This window comes from Anopheles gambiae, chromosome 3 (genome assembly GCF_943734735.2).
Source record: "Anopheles gambiae chromosome 3, idAnoGambNW_F1_1, whole genome shotgun sequence".
Classification (NCBI taxonomy): Eukaryota; Metazoa; Arthropoda; class Insecta; order Diptera; family Culicidae; genus Anopheles; species Anopheles gambiae.
Window position 1 is genome coordinate 1331990 of NC_064602.1, and position 24977 is coordinate 1356966.

Consider the following 24977-nt stretch of genomic DNA (forward strand, 5'->3'; position numbering starts at 1 on the left):
TGTTACTGCCGATTAGCTGCCCCGTCGGAAGTGTGCATTCTGTTGCCAGTGTTTGAAATGGTTAAAAGCTTTGTTTTTCGGTCTGCAACAATCTAGCGAAACGACACCCTACCGAAAGGTTACAACGAAAAGCATTGAAAACGGTGAAGGAATATTACGCGAGAATGAATATTAGTGAATTGTGATTTTCCGTGAGCGTATATGGATGTATTTTATCATATTCCAACTGCAATCTAACGAGAAATTCGGCACCGATAATAGGATTCTGGAAAGCGTTCACGGTGGCGTAGTCAAAATTTGGTTCGCATAAAAATCAATAATACCATAGCAGGCTCTGCTGGCAAGAGTCAAGCGAAGCGAAAAGCTTGGCTGAGGAAACACGATTCCGCGTATCGGGGGTACGCTCTGGAACAATAGAGGGCATGTAATGCGTGAAAGCAAATGTTATTTCGGTTGTGGCAAAACTTCCTCATTATCGAGTTGCCCTTTTTCGATTGTGTCTTTCGTACGTTCCTGGGCAGTGTAATGGGAAAACAAATATTCCTGCCCTGAAGCCTAAATTGCCTGACAAATATTCGGCCTGGGGCATTTTGTTTTTTGTATCCGTGGTTTTATTAGCCAGTCCCTTCGCCGTGGACACCTCTTGGTATCGCGTGTGTGTGTGATGAGCCATAAAATATGCAAACGCGTTACCTTATTGTTTCTGCTGCATGCGGACATGTGGTTGCATTTTTGTGTCGACCGTTTGAGACTGCAAAAACATAAAACTTGTTTGTGCACGGGATCGTGTACGGCTGCCTCTATGGATGCTGGGTACATTACAGGGAACAGGTTTTTGATGGATGATTGAGCTCTTTTTTTTTATTTTTGCTCTCTACCACCTGTCTGCAATCGATTTATCATTATTTTTTGTGCGTCTTCAGAACGAAGAGGGAACATCGTCGTTCTTTGATTTAGCGACAAAGATAGGTGTGAAATTGTATCCTGTTCTAGAGCCTTGTTCTCGGGCACAACTCTTGGGTAGCTTATGGGAAAATTGCCAATCAGTAAAAAAATATGAAAAGTCACCTGTGGGCAACGTAAACTACTAAAGTGTTTGAAATGTATATGCCTGTGTGTTTTAATTCCTTTATGTTTACGTGTGTGTGTGTGCTTTTCTTGCAGTACCAGTGTGCAGTCGCTGCATAAAAATGAAGTTTTTCTTTCCCCTCGCACATCCAAGTAACCTCCATTAAGTGCGTGTGTTCAGTGATTGATTTCGTAGTTATGTTTTGCTATTAAAAAAGAAAAAAGAAAAACAAGAATACTCATCATTCACCATCATCGTTCGTGCGTGCGTGAGTGTGTGTATGCGCTTGAAAAGAAAGCAAAAAGGGAAGAGAACGGAAGTCAACTCGATTCAAAATCGAAGGAAATTTGGTGATCCACAAAGCGGAAACTCGTGCTGTTTTTGTGTGAAGTCGCAGCACAGAAACCAGCGCAGAATCAGTGGGTAAGTACAACAGTCGTGGAGTGGTAATGGGAGAGAGCCGCATTCGGTGGATGGCGGTGGTGGCGGTGGCGGCGGTTACTGTGTTAGGGTGTAGGGGTTGTTTTGTGTCCTCCTCCTCCGTGCGGAACCTGCAGTCCGCGACCGAATGTGTGTGTGGGCCCCTTGCTTGAACTTCGTCTCTTGAATGGGTCTGCCTCCGCACGTTTCACATAAGGTAGACAGGGTGTATGCTTGTGTGTGTCTGTCCGATGGTGTGCTTGTAGAAAGGGGACCGTGCAAAATCTTCCATGACAACGTGAATCGAACTGTGCCGGGTGGTTGCAAGGGGAGGGGGAATGTTTGTAACGGTTGCGTTGGCCAAGTTACTTCGATTGGTTATGCGATGGAACAACGACCACCATAACGAGCTTGCCGTGCTGAATGCGTTTGATTTTTTGAAATTCTAATTCAATTTTGGTTAGACATTCTGGTTCAGATTAGCTTGAGAAGCGTCGTCAGGTATGGTGGGACAATCGGCAGGTCTTAAGCAACCCTTCTTGTAGTCTTCAGTGGATGGTACTATCTGATAACTCTTTCCGCAAGTCCAGTTTGGGGTCGACAGCGCTTGGGGGACTGTCTCTCTCATTCTATCTCTCTAAAACTAGAAATACACGTTTCCTGCTCCAAGTAGTGCCCCAGCAATGGATATTTCGCCCCAACCTATGCTTGTATATGGTGGTTTGGCATCATGAGTTAAGTTTAGCACATTTATTGATGAAAGATAAGCTGCCCACTTTGCTGGCCAGCAGTTACTGGTACCGTACGTGACATTACAGAAATGTAGGCCTTATGTTGGCCGTGGTTGCGTGGTTTGTCGACTCTGGCTCGTGGGGTAAGCTGGGATAATGGTGGGGAATACATTCAGAAAAAATCGGAACGTGATGAAACGGACCTATAGACGGGAACGGAAGAGCAGAGCGACCGAGTTCCGATCGCATCCTCCCGCCGCGGGCTGTAAGTCAGATGACTGACCCTGACTTCCATTCAGCGCTGCTCGGACTGGCCTGGTCCAGCCACATTACATAAGCCACGGTTCGGGCTTTACTTCATTGAAGAAATTTCGTTTCGTTTTGCGGGGGTTGATTCATTTTCAATTATGGTCCCCCAGACGAGACAGGGGAAAAGGTGTAGCATCGTTGTATGGTGGATGTATCAGGGTGTGTGCCAATCTCTGGGACGAAGCAGGCGATGGAAAAGAACATTCAACATTGGGACAGCATTTGAGCAAAACTCGCTAGTCCCCTTTTACGAGAATGAATGGCAATAAGGGCATTTGTGTGCTATGGACACATTATGCTGCTGAGCAGGGGGCGTGTGTGTGCACATGACATCTCGAGGGGTCGATGTTTTCAAGGGCATAGCGCTGGCAAAAGCCGTGCCAGACCCGTGCCAGACAAAAGGCATGCTCTTCTTTTGGCAAATGGGACTAAAGCTGCCAAAAACACACACAACTGCCAAGAGCTAATGTTTTTATAAAAACATTCGTGACTCTTCATTTGGGACGGTAATCCATACAAAAAGCACAGGAGCGAAAGGAAATCGTGTTTTAATGTGTTTCTTGTGTGTAGGTCATTGTCAATAGAATGCTTTTCCAGCTTTTCCACTGCAACTTATTCCAGTTTCTCGTTTGCCCGGCCGTGCACGATGAAAATATACAACCAACTTTGCTTGTTAAATCGTTTCAACGAGTTTGAAAATCATTGAGGTGATGATTTTTGGAATTATGTCAAGTAAAAAACACAGAGACAGAGAAAGAGAAAAAAAACATTACAATAAATACGTTCGAATCAAATAATCGGCCAAATCATGCAAACGGCAAACCGGTTCTGGCGGATGCTGCACACCCGGTTAAGCACACGGGGGGGAGATCGCTTACTTTTTTTTTGAATGCGTCATTTATTGATTGGGACCTTTTTATCACGATATTCGCGCAGCGGTTGTGTTTCGAACCGGTTGTGTGTGTTGTGTCGGTTTGAAAAGCATTGGAAGACACATGGTGGAACTTTATTTTACAACCAAAAATGTTAAGTTCATTTCGTATAAAAACGCGTTTACACGGTTCGTCGTCTTTCTCCGATCACGGATTTGTGCCGCTCGTTGAGTTTTCACCCCCCAAAAGAGCAGTGATTTTCCCTCACTTTGTGTTTGCCTCGTTTGTTCGATCGCACTGTTTTGCTTTGGTTTCAAATTTGCTTTTCCGTGCTGGCCAAACACACTCTCCCTCCTCCGTGGCTCGAAATTAGCAGCAGACCAAACGTGGTCGCACACCGCCACATGGCAACCTCCTAGCAACAATAGGGGAAAGCGGGGCAAAATGGGCATGTTAAGCAGTTTACTGAATATTCCATTGAATATGCCACAAAACACAATTATTCATGCATTATTGTATGCCTCCACTATTTATCTATGGATTAAAATTGCCACATAGAATGAAAACAACTTAAAATCATGAAAACAGTGTAAAATAAAAGTTGATGTTTTACGAGAAGCTATTTTGACACGCGGGGTAAAATGGGCATAGCCCTGGGGCAAAATGGGCATATGTAAACAAACTGTGAAACGTCAAAACACTGGGGTAAAATGGGCCACAACAACTGCGCTTAGGTAATGGTCTATGCTTTTGCGCACCGTTTCGTGAATTGTATTTTCGTTCTATCTTTTGTTTTGCTGGTCAGGAAAGCCCTTAAAATTCTTCCAAAAATATGTTATCAAAATTAAAACAGTTTTTACACGTTTAAATCTATAAAATCGATTCTTTTGAAGCTGTGTCTGTTATCATTATTGAGGCGACAAATACAACACCATAGCCTCACCAAACGCCATTTGTCAAAAGTATCTGCCCATTTTGCCCCAAGCGTAACTGCCCATTTTGCCCCACGTGAAGCATTTTTGTATTTTATGTTATATTAGTAAAAATACGCGTTCGATCGCCTTGTTTTCTTCAGACAAATTGTATAGAAATATCATATCTTTAATAATATATAATGTAAAACTTCAACGCATCCCTGTGACACTGGGTTAAGCTTATTTTCGAACTGACAAAAATTACATCAATATGCTACTAAACCTTATTTTGCACTTTTCTTGGTTATTTGTTGTGTTAGGGTTATGAAACTTACATGGTGTTCATAGAACACTCTAATGAATACATTTTGAGCATTGGAAAGTAGCTTTGTAGTCAAATAATGCTTAAATAGAGGGTGCCCATTTTGCCCCACATGCCCATTTTGCCCCGCTTTCCCCTACATACTGTGCATGGAAAAAAGCTCCCAAAACCCGTGCACGCCTGCCTCTGTGTGTGTGTGTGTGTTAGAGTCGTGTGCGCAAGCGAGCTTCGCGAAATTTCCTTCTGCGCGGCCTCGTGGGATATGGCGCAGAAAACGCGCGCCATGGTGGTGGTGGTGGTGGCGGTTGGCTGCAATTTTCCGTTAGTGCCAACCACGAAACCGGGTTGGTGGGGTGGGAAAGCAATGTTTCTGCATCACTTTCCACACCACCAGCCGCCGGCCCAGTGTGGTGAGGGTGGCGTCTGAGCCTAAGAAAGGGGCCGCTGGTCTGCTTTCGAGCGGCGCAATAAGAAGAGGAGAGCTGCTGCGGCCGTTTTTTCCCCCGACTTTAATTTGGTTTTCCCCCCGTGCAGTTTGCCCCTTTTGGAGGAGGCACGTTTTGAGCAGAATACACGCGCGGGAAACATAACAAGAAGCAGGAATTATGTTCGCACCTTTCGGTGTAGTATTCTTTCCATTAGGGGTTTGGAATTGCTTGGTGGAGGGTGAATGATTCGAATCAAGCAGCTAAACTACGAGATACGTTTTTTTCATAATTTTTCTTGCATTATTTTTCTCACTTTTTCTCTTTTCAATCTAATCCCCTTCACATTGTTATCAAAATGTGGTCCAAACAGCCCTAACCAGTACCGCGGCAAACGTGTTTTCACTTCTTTAGCTTTAATTAAATTCATCCAAACATAGCTCGCAAGTGTCAGCTTTTTTCTCCCATTTCATCTCCCCTGTCCGACCCTATTTGGTGGGCTCAGTTTTCGATCGATACCACCATCATCGATGGTAGGCTTAAACTCTATCCAACACAGAAAAAAAGAAAGAGAGTGTTCTGTCTCGACAACGCGCCACAGTGTGTGATAGAAAATCGAATCAACTCTCCAACTCGGTGCGCTACTCGTGGGGGCCATTTGCCATTATCAACCACCCCCTTGCGGCCCTCCAAACTTCGCGCACTTCCGTACACCTGGAAAAAAGCTAAGGGGAAGTTGGGTGAAATCTATGAGACTGTGGTGATGGTGGGTGTTGCTGAAGAGCGACCGAGATGCATGCGTGCTGCATGTAGGGGCACAAACCAGTTCATCCAGCAGAGGAAAAGTAGGTTTGATCGGTTGCACGGGGAGGGAAAAGTGCAGCGCAGTGCAGTGCGCGATTGAACTGGATTCGTTTGGGTGGTGGGTGTGAAGGAAATGTCCTAGTTTATTTGCAACTTTATGTCTGCCTTTGCAATGGTACAAAGAAGAATCTTATTAGCGGCGTAGCGGCGGCTTAATGAACGATTTTCTAATAACGTATCCACAATGGATCGATGTTTCCTAATCTTCGTATTGCGTTTTGTTTGGACAGGGTGGCATGTTCAATTATTTCGATCGAACTGGATGATTATCGATTGTTTCTTTTTTTGGTCTGTAATGAGTACTCCTTGCGCCTGCAATTGTCCATCAACCAATGAAGAAAAGTGTGATGGATTGTGATGGATGTGTGTGTAGTGCTTGTAATGAGGATTCAATGGCGCCTTTGCGTGAATGGTTCTTGTGGAAAATTATACATTTCCCATTCGCATCCAAAATATTCATAGTGTACAAAGTCCTTCTGCTTAAATCCTCCACAAAACGTTACATGACATCTGTGAAAAGAAATCGAATAAAGAGACAGTAAAATTCAGCATTTTTATTGCACAGCCCTTGAAGGTGCGATGGGTCACAATCTAATTAGTGAAATGGCAACCTCTACAGATCGAATGGAAATTACATCATCATCGTCATCGTCATGTGGTTATGTTTTATCGACCGTGTCCTCTGTCGTTTTTGGGAGGTTTAAATTTTCACACCATGGGGTGTCTCACGCGAGCATGTTTATCATACATTTCCAATCTTTGTCCTTCTTTGCGTCCATTATGCCATTTCATCTAGGCATTGTTTAGATCATACAGCGTGATAAATTAATGAATCAGAGCATGAAGAAAAAGGCTTGTTGTGCAAGTAAGAAAACTAAAAAACTATTATTAATGGAAGAATGGAATGGAATGTATGAATTCATAAAATAAGCGATACGAGATACTTTTCCACTAAATGCACCAAGAGTTATCGTCCCACCAGTTCACACCGCAGTAATCAATCAGTGAGCTTTTGTTGGATTGAAATTGAAAGAGTTGAAATTTGGATCAAACGCAGCGAACAGCTGTTGATTGCTTCCACTTCCTTTCGGTGATGCATACGGACCTTTTGCGTGTGCCCAAAATAAACTAAAAACACCACAACGAAGGGCTGCCGAATGGCCGGCTATTACACCGGAGGGAAATGGGAGGGAAAACGGCGCTGCTTTCCATTTTCTCCCAAGGACTGTTCGCCTTGAAAGCAACGATTTTGGACGTTAAAATTGGCTGCTGGCGTGGACGGACGTGTTGGAAAAAAGAGTCGCAATCGCGGTGAAACGAGATTGTTGCTCTGGTTTTTTTTTCCTAGGGATGCTGGTGAGTTTAGAGACACATTAGTCTTGATTTTTGTTTTTTTTGTGGGTCTTGTGTCACAAATTTAGGCGAGAAAGTTCATTCAACTCTCGCTTCCGATCGGCTGATGTGTCTTGCGGGGTGTGTTCCCTCGGTTACGTGACAATGCGCTTGGAAAGGTATTTTTATTGCCTCTTAATTTATTGATGGGGAGTTTTCGTCAAATTTATTTAGTTTTTCATTGAATAAGACATTAATTTGAAGCTTTGGGTTGTCTTTACTGTTGGTAAGAGGTAGATTTAGCATGAAGATTTAAATTGAACGAAAAATCATACATGTAAAAGCTTACGCTTACTCATTTACACGTACTTTCCATCATTAGCATCCCCTTGTCAGCTAATGGCATAAGTGTAAGGTTGCTTGGGTGTTTTTGTTTTTTATTGCACACCACGAATTGTACTGCGGTTTTGAGGTGTTTGAGGTGTATTGTAAATGTTTGTCCCTGAGTGTCTCCCCACGCGCAATAGCCAAAACTATCGAATTGGGAAGTGATAGCAATAAACGCAAGCGCATTCAACGTTCCATTACGTTGATGGCTGTTCTATTGATTAGTGAGGGAAGTACTTTTTGTTACCTTCGTGAACACACACGCACACACTTTGCTTGTTCGCGGGGTGAAGCAGCCATTAAAGCGTATGACACACTATTTGAGAGCTGGAAACGAAACAATGTGCCCACTTTTTTTAGATAAACAGAGCGGCATGCTTTTAAACTATTATCTGGTTTCATTTGGGTTTTCATTGCCCGATGGGTGGTTTGAAGGGGACCAGACAGACTAGCGAAGAATTGTATTCCCCAGCGAATAGCCCTCTAAGTTCAAACACTTTGTTCGAAGTGTCACGCGTGTTCTGTGTTACGATTTGGTGTACTTTCCTGGTGTGCGTGTAATCTTACGGATTTATTTTTATGTCCCTCAATCGTTCATTTTTTGAAGATTGGATTTAGAACGTCCTCGCAAGATTACGCTGTTGTCTACACGTTGTATAGGTCTTCTGAGTTTTCTCTAATGTACTATAATTCGCTGTAAGTTCTTTAGGAAAAATGATGGAACGTTTAATATCTTGGAGTAAAAGATCTCATACTGAAAGGAAAGAGTTATCAGAGCGTTGTTTTATAGTTAATAATCTTACATTATCTTCAGCCTGGTAACAACACAATGGGAGTCCGTTTTAATTCTCTCCATCCACCTTTTCCCATCATACATTTTTCACCCATCAAACGAACGGTGGTGTGGTGGTTCGTCGTCATGCGTGGATGTGTAGCCGCCCGCCGACCAACGTCCGAAGTGCAATTAACGAATCCCAAGGGGCATAAAAGAAACGTCACTTATTTTCTCCTAATTTACGGCATCGATAAAATTGTTTTATTTTGTATGTTTTAATGCTGCCCTTGGGGGGCGCGGTTCGAGGATGGGAAGCAAAGAAAAGACAAACGGAAACTGTTGAATGAAACTATATTAACATTTTTATCGGTGCTTATGCGTATGCTGGAATAATTGTGACGAATCGTTACTTTGTATGTCCATAAACATGAGTCGCTCTGTGAGCAGGTTACGAACTTGTGTACAGCTCTGCGCAAGACAGACAACACTCACCTGCAGTCTGTCCCTCCGATTCTGTCCCCATTGGGTGGTAGGAAAGAACTCGTATTACTAAGCTTGCTTTTATTGTAAGCCTTGTACCTATATTTTCGAGACTATTTTGAGACAGAATGGAGGGCGCTCTTAACACTGTGTCGCCGGCTAAAAGACGTTTTAAAATATAAAAACGAAACCTCTGCTGCTACCTTTGAGGAGCGAACAGTTCGTAAGCGCAGCTCTTGTGTCCGACAGCCCCAAACTACTTAGCTTGATGATGTGTCGTCGGTAACGCTCACCCTCTTGTCACCTTTGGCTGCCATCGGAAGTAAAAATACATGCCGCAGTAATTTATGACGCAGTCGGACCCCGTATGCTTCTTCTCCTCATGCTCACCTACGTTCCTTCCTGGGTACTATCAGCACGGTTGATCTTGGTTTTCAGCAGCAGCAGTGCGTCTCAGTCAATGTTTTTCGGTTGCGGTTGCGAGCATAAAACGTGTGTACATTGAAGAGTTTACCGACCGATCGACCGACGACCCGTCCACTCGTTACAACAACTTCCACCTGAGCCGCGTGCAGAGAGAGTAGTCAAACCTCACTCGGATGGCAGCGCTTATGCTTTTCTTTTTAGTTTTTTTTTCGAGTGTCGTGGTTAATATTCATGAAAGTTTGCCTGTTTCATGTGTTTCCTCGTTAGGGGGGAGGTGACGTTTAGAATTCTGAACACTTGATGCTACCAAAACCTACCGAGGGAGGTTCTGGTTGAGGTTGTAGATAATTATACGGGGTAGCAGCAGCGGGCTTTCCCTTTCCACATTGATTGCTTACAACTGTTTTGTCATGGCTCGTTTTTTCTATTCTTTCTTTCTTTCAGACCTCATAGTTTGATACGCAAATAGTGGCTTGTGGAGTTGAACCCATCCGGAAAGTGTCAGCGCACCTTGCATCAACCCACTACTCCCTCAACTGCCAGCAAGATTCAACGTACACAGAGCGGCTGCAACTACCTCCACCACCGTGTTTCGGATGTGTGGCAGTGCATCATAATCAGCAGCAACATTAGTGAAGTCAGCGGGAAACAGGCATTCTTTTTCTGACCGTGAAACAAAGCTTCCCAAAAACGGCAACATGCCAGACGAAGACAAGGAATCGTCCGTACGGGTGGCCGTCAGGTGAGCATATCTCTACGTCTTCTTAAATTTCTCTATACTTTGTACAACATTAGCATTGGATTATTTTGATGATATCGAGTTCAATTCGTGCTCCGCCTTTTCGGTGTTAAATATAGCCTCAGCAGTAACTGACCTTCGCAAGCGACTGTATTTTTGTTTGGCGTTCAAGGCAATAATTGAGACATTGCTAACACCTCTGTGATGTGTTAAACTTAAAAGTGTACAGCTGTTTTCGACACCAGAATGAAGAGGAACACTTTTCCTTCTCCCCTCCCTAATCTACGCGCGTACAAGGCGTCCCCAACACGGCAGTCTTTATTACGCTCTACGACAGAGAGAGAGAGTCGCGCACAACTTTGTGGTTGAAATTTATTGATTTAGGTGTCTTCAACCCCGTGTTATGTTGTGCTGAGCGGGGTTTTAACGTTTCTTCTTTTGGTGATCTGTCGTCGTCAAACATTCCCATTCCCGGGGCTACGGTTTATTTGTCCTGTCCTCCGGCAAGTTTGGGCACCCTTCGCACTCGTGTGTGTGTGTGTGTGCATGGTACGATCGTTGTGGCACCACCGACCCGTAGCAGTGAAAATGGTGTCCATTTTCATTACCACTTCCGGGAAGGGAGAACCTACGACCAAACGCAAGAGTCTGTTGTAGTAGGCACGGGGTACTGCCTAAGGTTAGGGTGATCATGGAATGATGATCACGACTTGATGATGTTGATAAAATATTATGATGTTTGCTATGGCTGTGTGGTGTGGATTGTTGTGGTGGTAGCCGTTGCCGTTCTCGCTTCTTTCCGTTGCAATTCAACCAACTGTGCGGCGTCGTGTGCATGCAGCGTCATTTTGCACTTTCAAATGTTAAATTATGTTTCATTTGACTGATTCAAAGGCAGACCCGTTCACTTGGTGCATTTGTGTGGATGTGGATGTTTCCTTTCGGTCGGGGATGACTCGTGGCGTATACTTTAAACTGTGTGATCCATTCACCAGAAATGCGTCATGGAACGCAGGAAGGTTTAGCAACAAGCTCTTGCAGCAAACTTTTTAGGCAAACTCATACATTATTGATAGGGCACAGAATTAGACTGCCTTTGAAAAACGCCACCGCCTTTTACTTTTACCGCTCACATATTGCAAGCTGTTGGAGTGGTGATTTAGCTTCCGAATATTCCACTACAAACCGCTTCATCGCACCTCAAAAGCTTGTTTTGGTATTTGTTTCGTATTCAAGGCCGTCGGAGGGAAGATTCACCTTCCCCACAATATGAAGCTACCAAATATACAACTTGTTTATTTTTCTAACTTTCCTTGACCGATCGAATCAGAAGAGGAGGACGATGCAATGTTTGCCAAGCTCATTTCCATGCCACTGACCAAATCAAACTAACGCCTCTCCAGTTCGTTAGATCAGCGCAGATCAAACAAACTCTTTTGACGGTCAAATTGTGACCTTTTTGTATTTATGTGCCTTGGAGTGGCGTCTGCCGGTTTGGGTTAGTCTAAAAGTGCCATCATTTACCTCAGCACTTGATCAATCTACCAGCGTAGCCTGAAGCTTAGCTTGAAAGTGTGTCCGTGACGCCTCGCGTAGACAACACCACGATCATTATCAGCGTCTGATAAACTGATGGTCCCAAAACCGAACTTAGGGCACTATTTGACTAGCAGAACAGCTTGACTCATTGCCTGCGCCTAAACGTATGGTCCAAAACAGCCGAAGTCATACAAAATCATGAAAATGTCTGCGCCCTTGCAAACACATGTGTTCCGGCGTCCTCGTGAAGTTTACCGAGCCGTACCGAACAGTTGTGTTCGATAAATATGTGTGCGTATCAGGTAGCAGCATTTGTACTGCTTACCTGCCGTATGCCGCTGTGATACCGAGCGAGACGCATAGACAACGCATCAAAAGGACATGTGTAGCCGTGAGGAAATTTTTCTGTGTCTCTTTTGCCTTGTCCTTGCCTTTAGATCCTGATGAGTGAAGCATGCATACCTTTCGGGTACGTTCGGGGTATTAGCTCTGTCCCTCTCATGTTAATGGGTAAGATAGAATCGTATGCCATCGGCTCTGCATTCGGGCGTGGGCAGGCCCGTGGACGCTGTCTGTTCGCACACATTGCGTCTTATGCTTCCCCGAAAGTGGAGCATCAAATAGGGTTGTTGTTTTTGGTGTACGCAGGGATCTCTTATCTTGTTTGCGCTCTAACCTTGCGCTCGAGGTTCGAATCGAGATATACGTGCCATGCGGTCCACCGCTCCTGATCCCCGGCGCCGTAATGAATGTGCGTGAGGTAATCCGGCGTTTCTTTCACAAAAACGGCAGATTTCACGCCCCACGGTCATATCACACTTCGTCAATCACATCTGCGGCATGGTCCGTCTAGCGGCGTGACGAAAAGGCCACGCCGGGATGTCGGGAAGGGAGCGGGTCTGGGTTGGACGATTACCTCATCAGTCTGTTGGTACAGCGAGCGCCCGCCGGTCGGTCGGTACGTGTGCGTGAGCGCGTTTGGCACTACGCAAATCGGCCCTGCGCTGAAACCGTCATACAAATGTTTCGTTCGATCAACAGGCCAAATCCAGTTGGGGGCAATACACGTCGACGTTTGATGTTTCTCTCCCTAATTTACCAAACATCCGAACGATCAACGCCATGTTTGGGGAAGCTAGTGTGGAGGAAGGTGTTGGTGATCCATAAATGTAGATTTACTGACCGAAAGTGCGAAGGAACCGGATACACAGAGCGCGGGCAAGATAGAGAGAGAGAGAGCGAGAGAGGTGGTTTACATCCGTTGATGGAGTTGTTGATTCTTCCGAACTAAAGTTCTGTATCGATCGCTGATCTGGTGCAAATGGGTTCGTTGCTCGTTTGTTTTCCCATCGAACACCGGTACCGTTTTTGGTAACGGATGCCGGTTTGCCGGATGGAAGCGTTGAAACATTTGAGCAAATATTGGGCCGGTATTGTTTTTTTCTGGACGCAGACCAGCTTTACTCAGGTGTCATGAGGAGCCTGAGCTCTAGTACATCATCGAGCTATTTCTACCGCGCGCTCGGCGGAATAGCGAGAACTGTATGTTTGTTTTATTTCGTTTGATTTCAAACGCCCCAAGTTTGTTTGGAAACCATTTCCGCATCTGCGTGGGATAAAAGATGATTTAAATTCAAGCATTTAAGCACTTGTCGGTTGTATCGAAACAAATGCCCATGCAACTCACTTTCTTATCTGAAGTAATTTCCCAAGAGGCACTTAACATGGACACGGTCGTCGTCTCTGCAACCGTAGCCATTTTACCGTGCCAGTGCACAAGCGGGTCATCGAATGTATCTAGCTCGACGCCAAGCGCGATGGAGACTAGCCGGGTCTAGTCTACGCGTGCCTCAAGGAGACGGGCGAAAAATAGGACTCGTAGGAAAGATGGAGATTGTCTGTACGTGTACGATGGCCGCCTAAAATTAGGCGTCAATCTTGCGTGACCTCCGCCAACTTAACGCAATTACTCGGCTCGGCTGAATGAGAAGCCGGGGTGGGTGAAAGAGGGTCCATTTGTTGCAATGATCTCTTGGCTAGTGCTTGTTGGAGTGCGCACTGAACACAACAGAGTGTGCACTGTGCGAGAGTATCAAGTATATCCATCATCGGTGGTTGTGCTGCAATCTGTACGACAATAGTTGCATAGAAAACACTTAATTGAATATTGTGAACGATCACGACCACAAGCCGTCACCCACCGTCTAGGCCATCGGTGATCAAAGAGATCTTTTGCACGTGCAAAATGGCAAAAACTGTGCCAGACAGACGTTGAAAAGAACGTCACAAACTGCACCCTTAAGTGGACAATTTAATGCTCAAGCAGGGCGTCCCTCTTTTGCTATCAATTGTTTCAAGCACGTAAAGTAAACGGTTTGAGAAGGTACTCGCGATTGGCCGGTTGAAACGGATATGAAAGTGGAAAACACAACAGCCCCATGGAAGGAAAATTGATCTGATCTAGCTGGCACACGATCGTTTAGGAAGTAACGAGGTAACGAGTATCGAGGGAGTTCGTCAGTCGGCTGCAGCGCTTTTCCAATCGATTTCGGTGACATTTTATGCGTTTTTTTACGGTTTCTAATACTAGCGTACGAAAGCAACGCTGCAGGGAGTCGTACTTGGTGAAAGTACTTTCACTGAGGTTTGCAGCAGTCCCTGCGGTAGCGGATAGAGGGCAGAAAGCGGAAGGCAGGTTGATAAAAGATTGGATTGCCATCGGTGTAACGGTAGCGAGACGATTGTATCGAATTCCGATTCCGTACGAATTCCGGACCGTAAAGAAAAGCCTGTAAGTGCTCGATTGAAGTATTTTATTGGAGTTTTAATGAAGATTGGTAAGGTTGTATTGGGGGATTGTACGCAGCAGATACCGCAGTTTGGCTGTCGGATGTTGTTTTCGCTTCTTTGCGATACCTATGCGGGGGGGCAGTATTATTACATTGCAGTGGTGTAGTTTTGAAGGTGTACCCTTAAAGGTGACCACGAAGCATCAATAACTACGCGCCTTTAATCTTATCGATTTCCTAACGAGCTGTTTGGAAATTGGTTTGGGGTTTGGCTTTGCCACAAGGCCTTTTGATTGGACGCGATGCTCGTTTTGTAACGTCAGATGCCTTGTCGTTTCTTGGATTGTTGCCGATGTTGGACGTCGAAGAACCACATCGCGCTGATGGGGCGGATGGTGCAATGAACGGTTCGCCAACCATAAGCCAAGGGCTAGATGCTAATGAACCTGTGTGTTTCGTCCGTGCATTGTTGTTTTCGGTTGGTGGTGGTGGTGGTAGTGGTGTTAGTGAAAGACACCCTTTCAGTAATTCGATCCACGCACGATTAGCAATTCAACTGCTGCTGCTGCTGCTTGCTAAAACGGTTTTGCCTTCAATTTCCGCTTCTTCCCGTGCTGGCAAGGTGCCATACATTGCGGTTTTGGAAGCTTCAATGGACGTTTGGTATGGAAGATGATACAGCTTGCTGTTTGCTTGCTTCCCTGCATTGCAAATCAATCGCTGCGGTTTCCTTTGATATATCGTTTGAGCGGTTTGCGGCAAGGATATTGCAACTGCGGTAGTTGATATTGGCGGCATTTTTGTCACCTCAAAAGAGAGGGATGCTTTGCGGTTTATGTGGTGTTTGAGATTAGAGATGTCTGGTGTCGTGGTCGGTGTAAGATGTATCGCGTGTTTGCTTAATTGTTAGGATGGTAACGTACGCCACCTCTAAATCTCGAGATCTCAGAGCAAAATAGGTCTATAGAATAGTGATAGTCAATGCCATTTGTGTCGTTATAATCGCCGTGATCCAACCACCCCGTGACACAATGTTAAGGTCACACTCTGAAAGTGGAACACGTACGTTTGAAGCAGCACCTGTTGAAATTCGAGTAGTGTCGTGTGCCGTATGGCCAATAAATTTCCCATGATGTCTTTTTGCCACAAACAGGGGTAGTGGCAGGTGGTTTGTGTGGAGTCGTTGCTTGAATGGCTTCCCAATATCCGGATATTGTCAATTTCCGCTGAATGATGATTGGGATCGGTTATGTATTTAACCGCAATAAAGTTCAATGCATAATGTGTGTGTTAGTTTGCTCTGGCGCACCCTTCTTTTTTTTACAGAAGTCTAGTTTAGTTGAATTATACCCTATGGTGGGATAAACAGAACAACAGTATGAACAGCACCGACGCCAATCGCACCATCACAGGCAGGTCGTCACACACGGGAGGTCGTGAGACCTTGGGGAGGGCTAGAATTTCAAGAGCAAACACATCGGCATCAGCCCCCCGCTCAGCTGAGATTGCGCTAAAACTGTCAGTTTCAAAGCTGTGGCGCTCAGCCGTCGGCTTCAAATGTGCGCGTGCGATTGAATCATGTGGGAACCTAAAATAAGCTTCAGTTTACACCGAATCCCGCCTTTTTCGGCGATGTGGCCGCGTACAGTGTCATGCTTTACGCTCCTCTCCGGTGTTGGGGTGGATTAAAATAGATCATTATTTACGCGTCGCAAAGAGAGATGTCCCGAAGAGAGTTACGCTCACGACCTTCCTTGTCGGTTTTGGGGTGACCCTTTTTATTTCGGTGCTGACGTTGGCGGAGGAGAGATGATCGGACGCGTTGAAGTTGTCGAAAAATCACAACGAATACTCTGCTCTGCGTTACGTCACTTACGATGTGTGAGTATGTTTGCAAAGACAAGAATGTGTTGAATAGGTCGACGAATCGTTCTTTATGTTTGTTGACACCTGTGCTTTTCTAGCCAAAAGTCAAGGGCACGATGAAATATTTGCCATTGCTTGAGGAACAATCACTCGTAACTAATTAGGAGCACCATGAACATATCTGAAGAAGTTTGCGTATGACTCCCAGCAGTAAAGACCACCCAACAGGGCCTCATGGTATTGGTTTTTCGCTGTCCATTTGAAATTGCAAAAATAAAATTACCTCAACCATGTACTACACACACGCACACGCAATGTGTTGTGTGTTTGTTTGAAACAAACGCGCAAAGGTGACGCGCAGTAGCGTGCGAGTGACAATCGGTTCTTTAAATATTGTCATCTAGCGTGCGTTTCCTTTGAATTCCCTCAAAACAACCACTTTAAACAAGACATTGCTGTCGATGTGCTGCTCAAATCGTGACACACGGGACACGCGGCTTAAGCCAGTGAAAAGCGTTGTCGTGCCGAGGCGGCGGGGACAAAAGCGCTAGGAAGCTGGCTAGGAGGGCTACATAATGCGTGTAGGACACTTTGAAGCCTAACAACATCCCGTCCAGTTAACGTAGATCTCAAGTAAACTGGGAAGGCAAGGGCAAGGGGTTTGTGTCTATGGCTGCGCATAAACAGTGAGTCTGTTGTTCGTGTTTAAGAGGCTGAGCTTAGGCGTAATGTTTGCGTGAGGCAATGATGCTTGGTAAATATAGGATTGGCCCACTTGGTCGCTTAGTCCTGGGGTCAACTTAGTGTGGTGGTGCTGTGCCAGAGGCGAACACAGAACACCTCAACAGGGGGGAGATGTTTCATAACAGAAAAGCGGACACTTTGTTGTGGTGTTTGCACCATAGCCAAATTTCCCCTTCAAACTGAGGATGTTGGAGTCTGGGGCTCACGCGTAGTGTTGATTGTCGAATAAATATTTAACCTTAAAGGTTAAGCGATTGTTGAGCGGAGTTTTTTTTCTGCTTAGACATAGATAAAGAATGTACTTTCTTGTAAAGAACCTCGTTTTTTATCTAAAAATATGTATTTAAATTGGTGCCATGACCAGGATTGGGACAGACAGAGAGAGAGAGCGAAAGAGCGCAAAGATTTCGTGGCACCGCCGAGATTGATCTTTTTTTATCATACAACCGAACATAACTCAACTTAAATGCTTTGGCCTCCCGTCGTCATCTCACGCCGAAGGGCGGACAGCTGAGGGCATTAATTAAACGCCCCGTTTTGGCACCGCCGTTGGAAGCGAGGTGTCCATCCTTGATCGACATTATGGCGTGCTGCCTCTGAGGTGAGTGAGCTTTAACGATGCCTTTTTTTTACACACCTCTGAAGCTCGCAACGGTGGGTTGGTTGGGACGGATTGTGCGAAACATATTTGGGGGTTGTTTTTGTTTCCTTCGTTTCGGACCACCCCACCCAGATCATTGCCCTTAAGTTGAGTTTAACACTTTCACGTGGAATTGTTACGACGACGGCGCCCGTGTCTTACCATACATACCTCCCGAAGGAGTAGGGAGTGTGTGTATTTGTGCGCTTTTTGTGCCTGGCTTGTTCTATTTATTCACTTTCCTCACGGAAAAGAGCTGTTGTGTTGTTCACACATATGTGTAGCATGATCGATCGATCGCATGGAACAAAAAAGCAAATCTACCATTAGGGGTTGCGTTTGTTGGGCGTGGTGTGGAAAGCACGGGAAACTCAAGTTGCATGTCTCAGTGCAAAATGTGCTACCCCGTGGTACGTTGGCCTGGTTCAATAGCATTTCCCCGCACTCTTGGAAGGAAGGAAGCGGAAAATCGATCGAGAACAGGAAATGCTTGAATTCCGGCACGCTCGTATGAAAGGTGCTAGTTACAGGGTTTGGGCGTTGTGCGACGATGCAGCACCATCCGGGGCCTGTGGGAGGCGTTGCAAAACTGGAGCAGCACTGTTCAAGGCGGATGCTTATGGAGAGGATTTGAATATTGAACCGATGGAGAAGAAGCGCAGTCGGTGCGTCGATAATGTGCATGCAAATTGTAGTCACACACAGACACACATACACACACACACACACACACACACACGCGTGTATAAGTGTAGTGTGCACACGATTAAGTGGCATTAAGGTGCATTAATAGAGATTTGCAAATGCTGCCCGCTCGCATGCAATGCATGGTGGCGTATGATTGGTTCCCCCACACGCAACCATTAAGTAATTAATAGTCGTTTTGCGCTGGTCAGCTCTCCGCAGATGAGTAGTTTTTGCAGCTATGTTGGAAGTTTGTTAGAAGTTGATTGGAAGTGTCAGTAGTAATCTTGGATATTATAAATTACCGGATATCTCCTGAGGTAATCTAGAGATAGAGAGAGAGGACACATTAAAGCATCAAATGGAAGATTTTCTATTTGTTCAAAGATTGTCAAACCCTTAAGGGAACCTTCAGTGACGTTGCATCTTCTCAAAAACGTTGGTTTAAAATACAGTCACTCACAATGAACAAACTCTATAGTTTGTCAAATATTTATGAATGATCAATTATGCTCAATAATCGTTAAATAAATTTGTGTCCACGCATGAAATTGCTACGAGCGAGCGCTAGACAACAAATTGATTCGAGGGTTAAACGCTGCTAAAGGTTGCGATCTTCGCCCTTCTGGCGCTCCTTCCACCAACAGCTTGTTGCTGCTCAACCGCACATGTCTGGGCGCGACAGGCGTAGTTTAAGTCGGCTTATGTCAATAAAATGAAATGAACCCGGACCTGGGGATCGGGGCGAGATCCGTTTGGCTTTAACAAGACCGAGCGCGGCATCGTTTGTATGTCAACCGGTTCGATGAATTAAAGCGACGTAAGCGAATTTGTTAGATACACATATACCGCGCTACCGCAAAGAGCGCTCACACTGGTGCTTTCATTAACCATCTCAATTACATAGCACTGCTGGTGGAGGGGTCTAGTGGGAAGGAAAAAGGTACGACGGAGTGCTTACTTATCATGCTAAAGCGGGTTCCCGTCGGGGTCAAGCTTTATGATTAAATGTAAAAACGCCGGCGGTCGGTTGTTTTTTTTTGTGCGTATTAAATCGATATCTTAACTAGAAAGGGGATAATTGATTAGCAACGCGATTAAATTACGCACTTTTATCTGGGTGGTTGATGATAATGTTTCTGCCGACTAACACCGCGATCCCGCAACGGTGCGTTGTCTGTTGTGCGTCTTCCGACATTGATTTTTAACATGTTTGGGTCGAGTGCCAAGATTCAAAGTGGTTACGTCAATGGTCGGTAGCCTTGTCCATTAGTGTCTTGTCATTAATTAATTAAAGAGAAATATGTTGCGCTGCTTAGTTTAGCTGTAATTAGAATGATTTGATTAAAAATTCAATTAGAGTGGTCTGTGGTGTTTTATTTTGTTTGCATCAGCAATGAGTGAAGGGAGTAAATAAATCTTTGGAAACAAGCGATTGTTTTCGTGCATAAAACATTTCACATAAATCGTTTTGTGATTGTTGGGTTGTGTTGTACAAGTTTTTTCAGTCAGTGGGTTCGCTACGCCCATTGTGCGTCGTCGTGTTAGGCGCAGATTGAGTGGGTCACACGAGAGAAAAAAGGTTGTTTTTGTGTAAATCGTTGTTTTGTTAAGGCTGACGGCAACGAGTTTTGATCGTGGGATTTGAAATTTACATGAAGATGCAGAGCGTGTTAATATTTTTAGAGATGGAGACCACTCGAAAGGTTCAATGCTCCAGATTGAGACAATTTCTGTTGGGACAACTTCATCGTACCATGAAGTGTGTACAATTGCATTTATCTCGTGGTGAAATGCAGGCCACGCAACTGTAATTGATTTTCACTTCAACTAACCTTCATTGGCAAAACACAAAGCGAATATCTAATGTCTGTATGTGTGTGCGTTGCACTTCTCTTACGAGTTTATTTGCAGGGTGCAGTTTTCGTTTGTGCTGCCCATCCTCACTGACACGCAATTCAATCGATCCAATTAGCTTATGGATGCCGATCGAAGTGCGCGCACTGTCTCGCTCTCGTGTACGTCATCATTGGCTAGAAATAAGGCACGTGTGTACACACACACACACACACACACCGACTGAGACCGAGTGTCCACGTCAAGAAATCGAGGAGGTGCAAGGCTTAGAGCACTTGCCCCAGAAACTGCCCTCTCGCTGCTGTACAGATTGATGGTGAACAGTTTTTGGCAGCACGCCGAGCATCGATTTTTTCGCCCACATTACTCCTCTTACGCGTGCTGCAGCCGTGGCCGGCTCCCTCTGCCACCAACACTTCTTCTCGTTCTGAAGTGTGTGTGTGTGTGTGGTTGTCTGAAGAATGTTCATCTGTGGGCAGAAGGTGGTGGTATACCTATTTGACGCCGAGATTCCAGCACGTGTGCAGTTGCAATTGCTTGCGGGGTGGTTGAATATTGATTAGCATAAAAAAACGCAAATTGGAGGGTAAGCTTTTGAACTGAAATTTGGTTCAACGTCACTCAGCACACTTCGAGGGGAGGGCTAATAAAATAACTCGATTTTGTTGGCAAGAAAGAGAGAGAGAGGTAGGTCCTATGCAAATGACCTTACGTGCAAAAAAGCACTTTCAAAAATTGAGTGTACCACCGCAGTGATCCGCTAATTTCGGTACAGAACCCACGGCGGCGGAGTATCCTCTTGACATTTTGGGTTTACAAAAATGTGAATGGAACCTTGCTGCCAAGTGGCAGTATTTTAGACTTCCCGTGGGTAAATATTTGCATATTGCATTAATCCCCGATTTACTGTACAGTTCGTAGTATCATTCAGAAAAAGGACACAGTCTTTACTTGGGGTATAGAAAGGCAATTCTCTTCGTCAGTTGGGATAGCATTGTGACGCATGGAATAGGTACTTCATTAGACATCTATTAAAATGTCCCGAACTGAGGCACACGCTAGTCGTCATGTCACCACGAATGCTTTAACTAGCGCGTCTTCCTTTAAATAAGACATCAGTTATGTCATTACGCACAGCCCAAGTACCACCATTGCGCAATAAAAAAGAAACATATTCTGCTCACGTTATTCGCAGGCAGGTTTCGTCGATAGTATCTCCCGGCCATCTCCGGCCATCCATCCCCTCACGGTCATCTGGTGTCGTCGTACGGCGCAATCAAACAGTGCCATCTGTTTGTGGGAGCTGTCGATAAACTACGGAAAGTGCAATAAAAACAGACGACCACCATTCGTTGGGCCGGCCGTGGGCGTTGCAAGCGGCTTGTATATAAATGCAAAAGGCAGGAAGCATCAAGCACTCTTGCTCCTGCGCGCCATCTTCTGGGTGACGGTCGGTCGTTGGCGTACGTCGGTACCATACCGGTCATTGGCGGTGGCGCCATCCGTGCTGCGACTCCGTTTTTCTCCCTCGATACTCGATGTGGGGGCATTCTTGCTCGATGTTTTCGATGCTCTCAGCTGTTTTGTCTGCGAAGATCCATTTAAGAAGTAAAGGCAAAAGACGACGTACACAAACACAAACACCAACTAGCAGGCTTGATCATCGGTATCAAAGAGCCATGTGCTTCGTGTGTTTGTCTCAATACCACCTCGGCAGTAAGCGTGGTCTGTGGAAGGGTGGCCCGGTGGGTGCCTGGTGCATATGGTCTGGTCAAGGACGACTGGTTTTTTCGTGCGTCGTAGTGAAGACGGTGGCGGCAGCAGCAGCAGCGCGCCTGTGAGCTGCAGCAGAGAGCGTCTCTTGGTTGGTTGCGTAAAGTTCTGCTCCGTAAACGTGCAAGATGGTTTCATTCATGCGCGCGCGCGCCAGACTGCGGCTGTGGACTGTGGCTGTATGGGCTATTGGTTGCTACAAATCCCTTTTGGACATACACTTTTGGGTGGATCGATCGTACAGGGGAACAACAAAAAGGTTGACGGGTTGAGTGACATTCGTAGCGTTTAGAGTGGCAGATTGCCGTGAAAACACCTACGCACGTACGCAGGTTGTCCGTTTAATGAGCAACCTTCCTTTTTTATGGGGATATTCTCTGCTCTTTATTAGAGTCATTTAATCAACATGGTTTTATGAACTCTCAAATGTTTACGAATACCTTGGTGTGCTGTGAAACGCTCAGGTGCCCGAAGTTGTTACAGTTGAATGATTTGCCGTCATCGTTTTGAATAGATAAACTATTCATCAAACTCCATCCCGAATTGTTCTTCTTCTCCTCGAGACGATCGTGCGAATGAGAGAATTAAGATGTTGTAAAGATATGATCTCAATTTTCTTCTGTAGGTTGGAGGAAAACTGCTTCCTGCTGCGTCGTTGACTGATGGCAATTAGTTGCTAAATTACTACGTATGAACCTGAGAACCTCTGCTGAATAGTGGATTTAAATGATAAACCATCATCTTGCCAGCGCTGATGATGCCTTACACAAGATTATGTTGGCTTTATCTTAAGAAGATGCTGCGTTTCGCCAAATAAATACACAAGAAAGACTCTGCGCTCCGAATCGCGTGCGCCACACTCCGTGCGATAGTTCACACCGAGGTCAACAACCTGTTGAATGGCCTGAACTGCTGTTTTCATTTCGATAAGGTGCAGCAGCAGATGATGATGATGAGCCGCCCCACCAAGCCTGCTGCAAAGCGTGAAACATCGTGGACGACGACTTCCCCGTTGTTCCCATTGCGGATTAAATTATGTTGCATGGCCAATTAATTATAGCTCGTGCATCATGTGCTTGAAGGAAGGGGGGGGCGATGTTCGAGAGAATTGGGGAGTGACGGTTTTCACGATCGAGATTTAGGGTGCATAAGTTTACCACCGTTTTCGGGGGTGGGTAGAAGATGGGACGGTTTGTGAATGCTACGGGACACCGTTAGTTGTGTGCATCAAACGAATATGAAAGATTTATTTTTTCTTGGATGAGAAGCAGCGCAATTCCTCCGCTGCCCGGGGGTGATTACTGTGGTTAATTTGGTGAAATGATTTGAAGAAAAGTTCAGCCTGTGAAGAAGCTTCTCCGCGGGAGGCAGCTGCCGGGCACAAGAGCATCACGCAGTGAAAAGCTTATTAACCCGTGTACACGGATACAATCACATTCGTACATCTATTACCCACACACGCGGACACACGAAGGGGGCGGGGAGGGTTGTTCGTGTGGCCAAAAGGGTGTACTTATGCGCCCGCACCACGATGCATAATTCATCGGTACAAATTTCCATGTTTGACACGCCGATATTGTGGGAGCAGCTTAAGGTTTCTTCTATCTTGCCGCACGCTTCCTCTCCGACGCAATCGATTCGTGTCGTGTCGTGTGTGTGTGGGTAATTGGCGCGGAAAAAGGGTGAAACTCTCTTGCTCTGGTGCGACGTGAGAATAATTTATGCACTCTGGAGAGCGGGAAAAATATGCAAATATCAAACTCCCGAGCCCGCCCAGTGGGACGCAATGTGGTGAATGCTTGAGGGTATAGGATAAATGTCCCCCTTTTCGCTGGTGGAGAAACTTGTGGAGGAGCAATAGATTGAGGAATTGGAATTTGCTTTCTGTCTAGAAATTTTCCGCTTCCGCATTGGCCGCTTCGAACCCGGAATTGGCACGACAACTTTCCGTTTACGGCAATACAGGTCTCAAAAGTGCTACATTACAATGGAGGGAGAAAAGTGCATGCGATTTGAGGTGGAAAGAGTTCTAAAGCACGCTGTTTACCCGCTGAAAGATCGCAAGAATATACACAAAACAGGTGATGATGAGGTTTGTTGGCTTGGCTGCTTGGTATAAATGCGTTTCACGCGCAAATGTGCATTCGGTGCAGTTTTTTTTGTTGTTCTTCCTCATCGATTGTTGCTGCATCGTAACCTTGACATTGTACATGTATTGTCAACTCAGCTATCGCTTTGCACCACAGGGGCAATGCGCTTTGAGGAACGGCCGACGTGCGCTGAATTCACGATCAGCTCGGTGCGATGTCAACAATGACGTCAGAAAGGAGGGGGAGAGAGAGAGGCACATAACCCAGACACTAATTAATGGAAATAACAAGCCCTTTACGAAGGGACATGATACTAGTAGAACTGAACAGAGAGGAAAGGGTGCATTAAACATGTAAAATCAATTAAAGGCGTTGTGATTGAAAATGGATCCTTGTAACGATCTTTTACCATTAAGTAATCTCATGCAAGCTTGATCATGCAATTCATGCAAGTGATTGTTTGTTACCTCCACAAAAAAAAAAAATATATCCTTGGGTTAAAGCTTGATAAAAGTCTAACAAGTACAAACAAGAGCTACTCAAGATCCATGTGGGTCACGACCACTTTTATCAGACGCGTTGTTTTTACTTCGTTTTGATAAAACATATCTTATCTGGCGTTAGAAGTGTGCGAAATATCGATCTATAAACGATGTAAGGCGTGGTGTGCCCATTCGATAGTACCACGATCAAATCCATGGGTAGCGTCAATATCCATGCCACTACAAAGACATTCAATGTAGATACACTAATCTCGTTGTTTGACTCATTGTGCAGGGCAAGACTTATAAGCTCGTTAGGTCATTGTGCAACGATTGGGTGTGTAAACTTCGGTTGATCGAAACGTTTCGCCCGCAAGATTATGAAGCCCTATCACGCCTAAGTCAACCCTGGATGATGAATCATGCACGTAGCATGTGGCTACCTGCT

The 24977-nt window shown here is 45.3% G+C and overlaps 1 protein-coding gene across 6 annotated transcripts in view; it reads left to right on the top strand.

Moving 5' to 3' along the window:
• The window catches only part of LOC1278143 (kinesin-like protein KIF21B), a 42153-nt gene that overhangs the window by 197 nt on the left and 16979 nt on the right, over positions 1 to 24977 (top strand). For 5 of the 6 annotated variants that reach the window (XM_061660582.1, XM_061660586.1, XM_061660585.1 and 2 more), the window contains exons 2-3: positions 1165 to 1492; positions 9771 to 10068. In XM_061660582.1, coding sequence (XP_061516566.1) covers positions 10025 to 10068 — 44 coding nt within the window. In that variant the 5' untranslated portion in view covers positions 1165 to 1492; positions 9771 to 10024. Of the gene's footprint in view, positions 1 to 99; positions 119 to 1164; positions 1493 to 9770; positions 10069 to 24977 lie in introns of those variants that run through there. The other variant, XM_061660583.1, reaches the window with a different exon arrangement.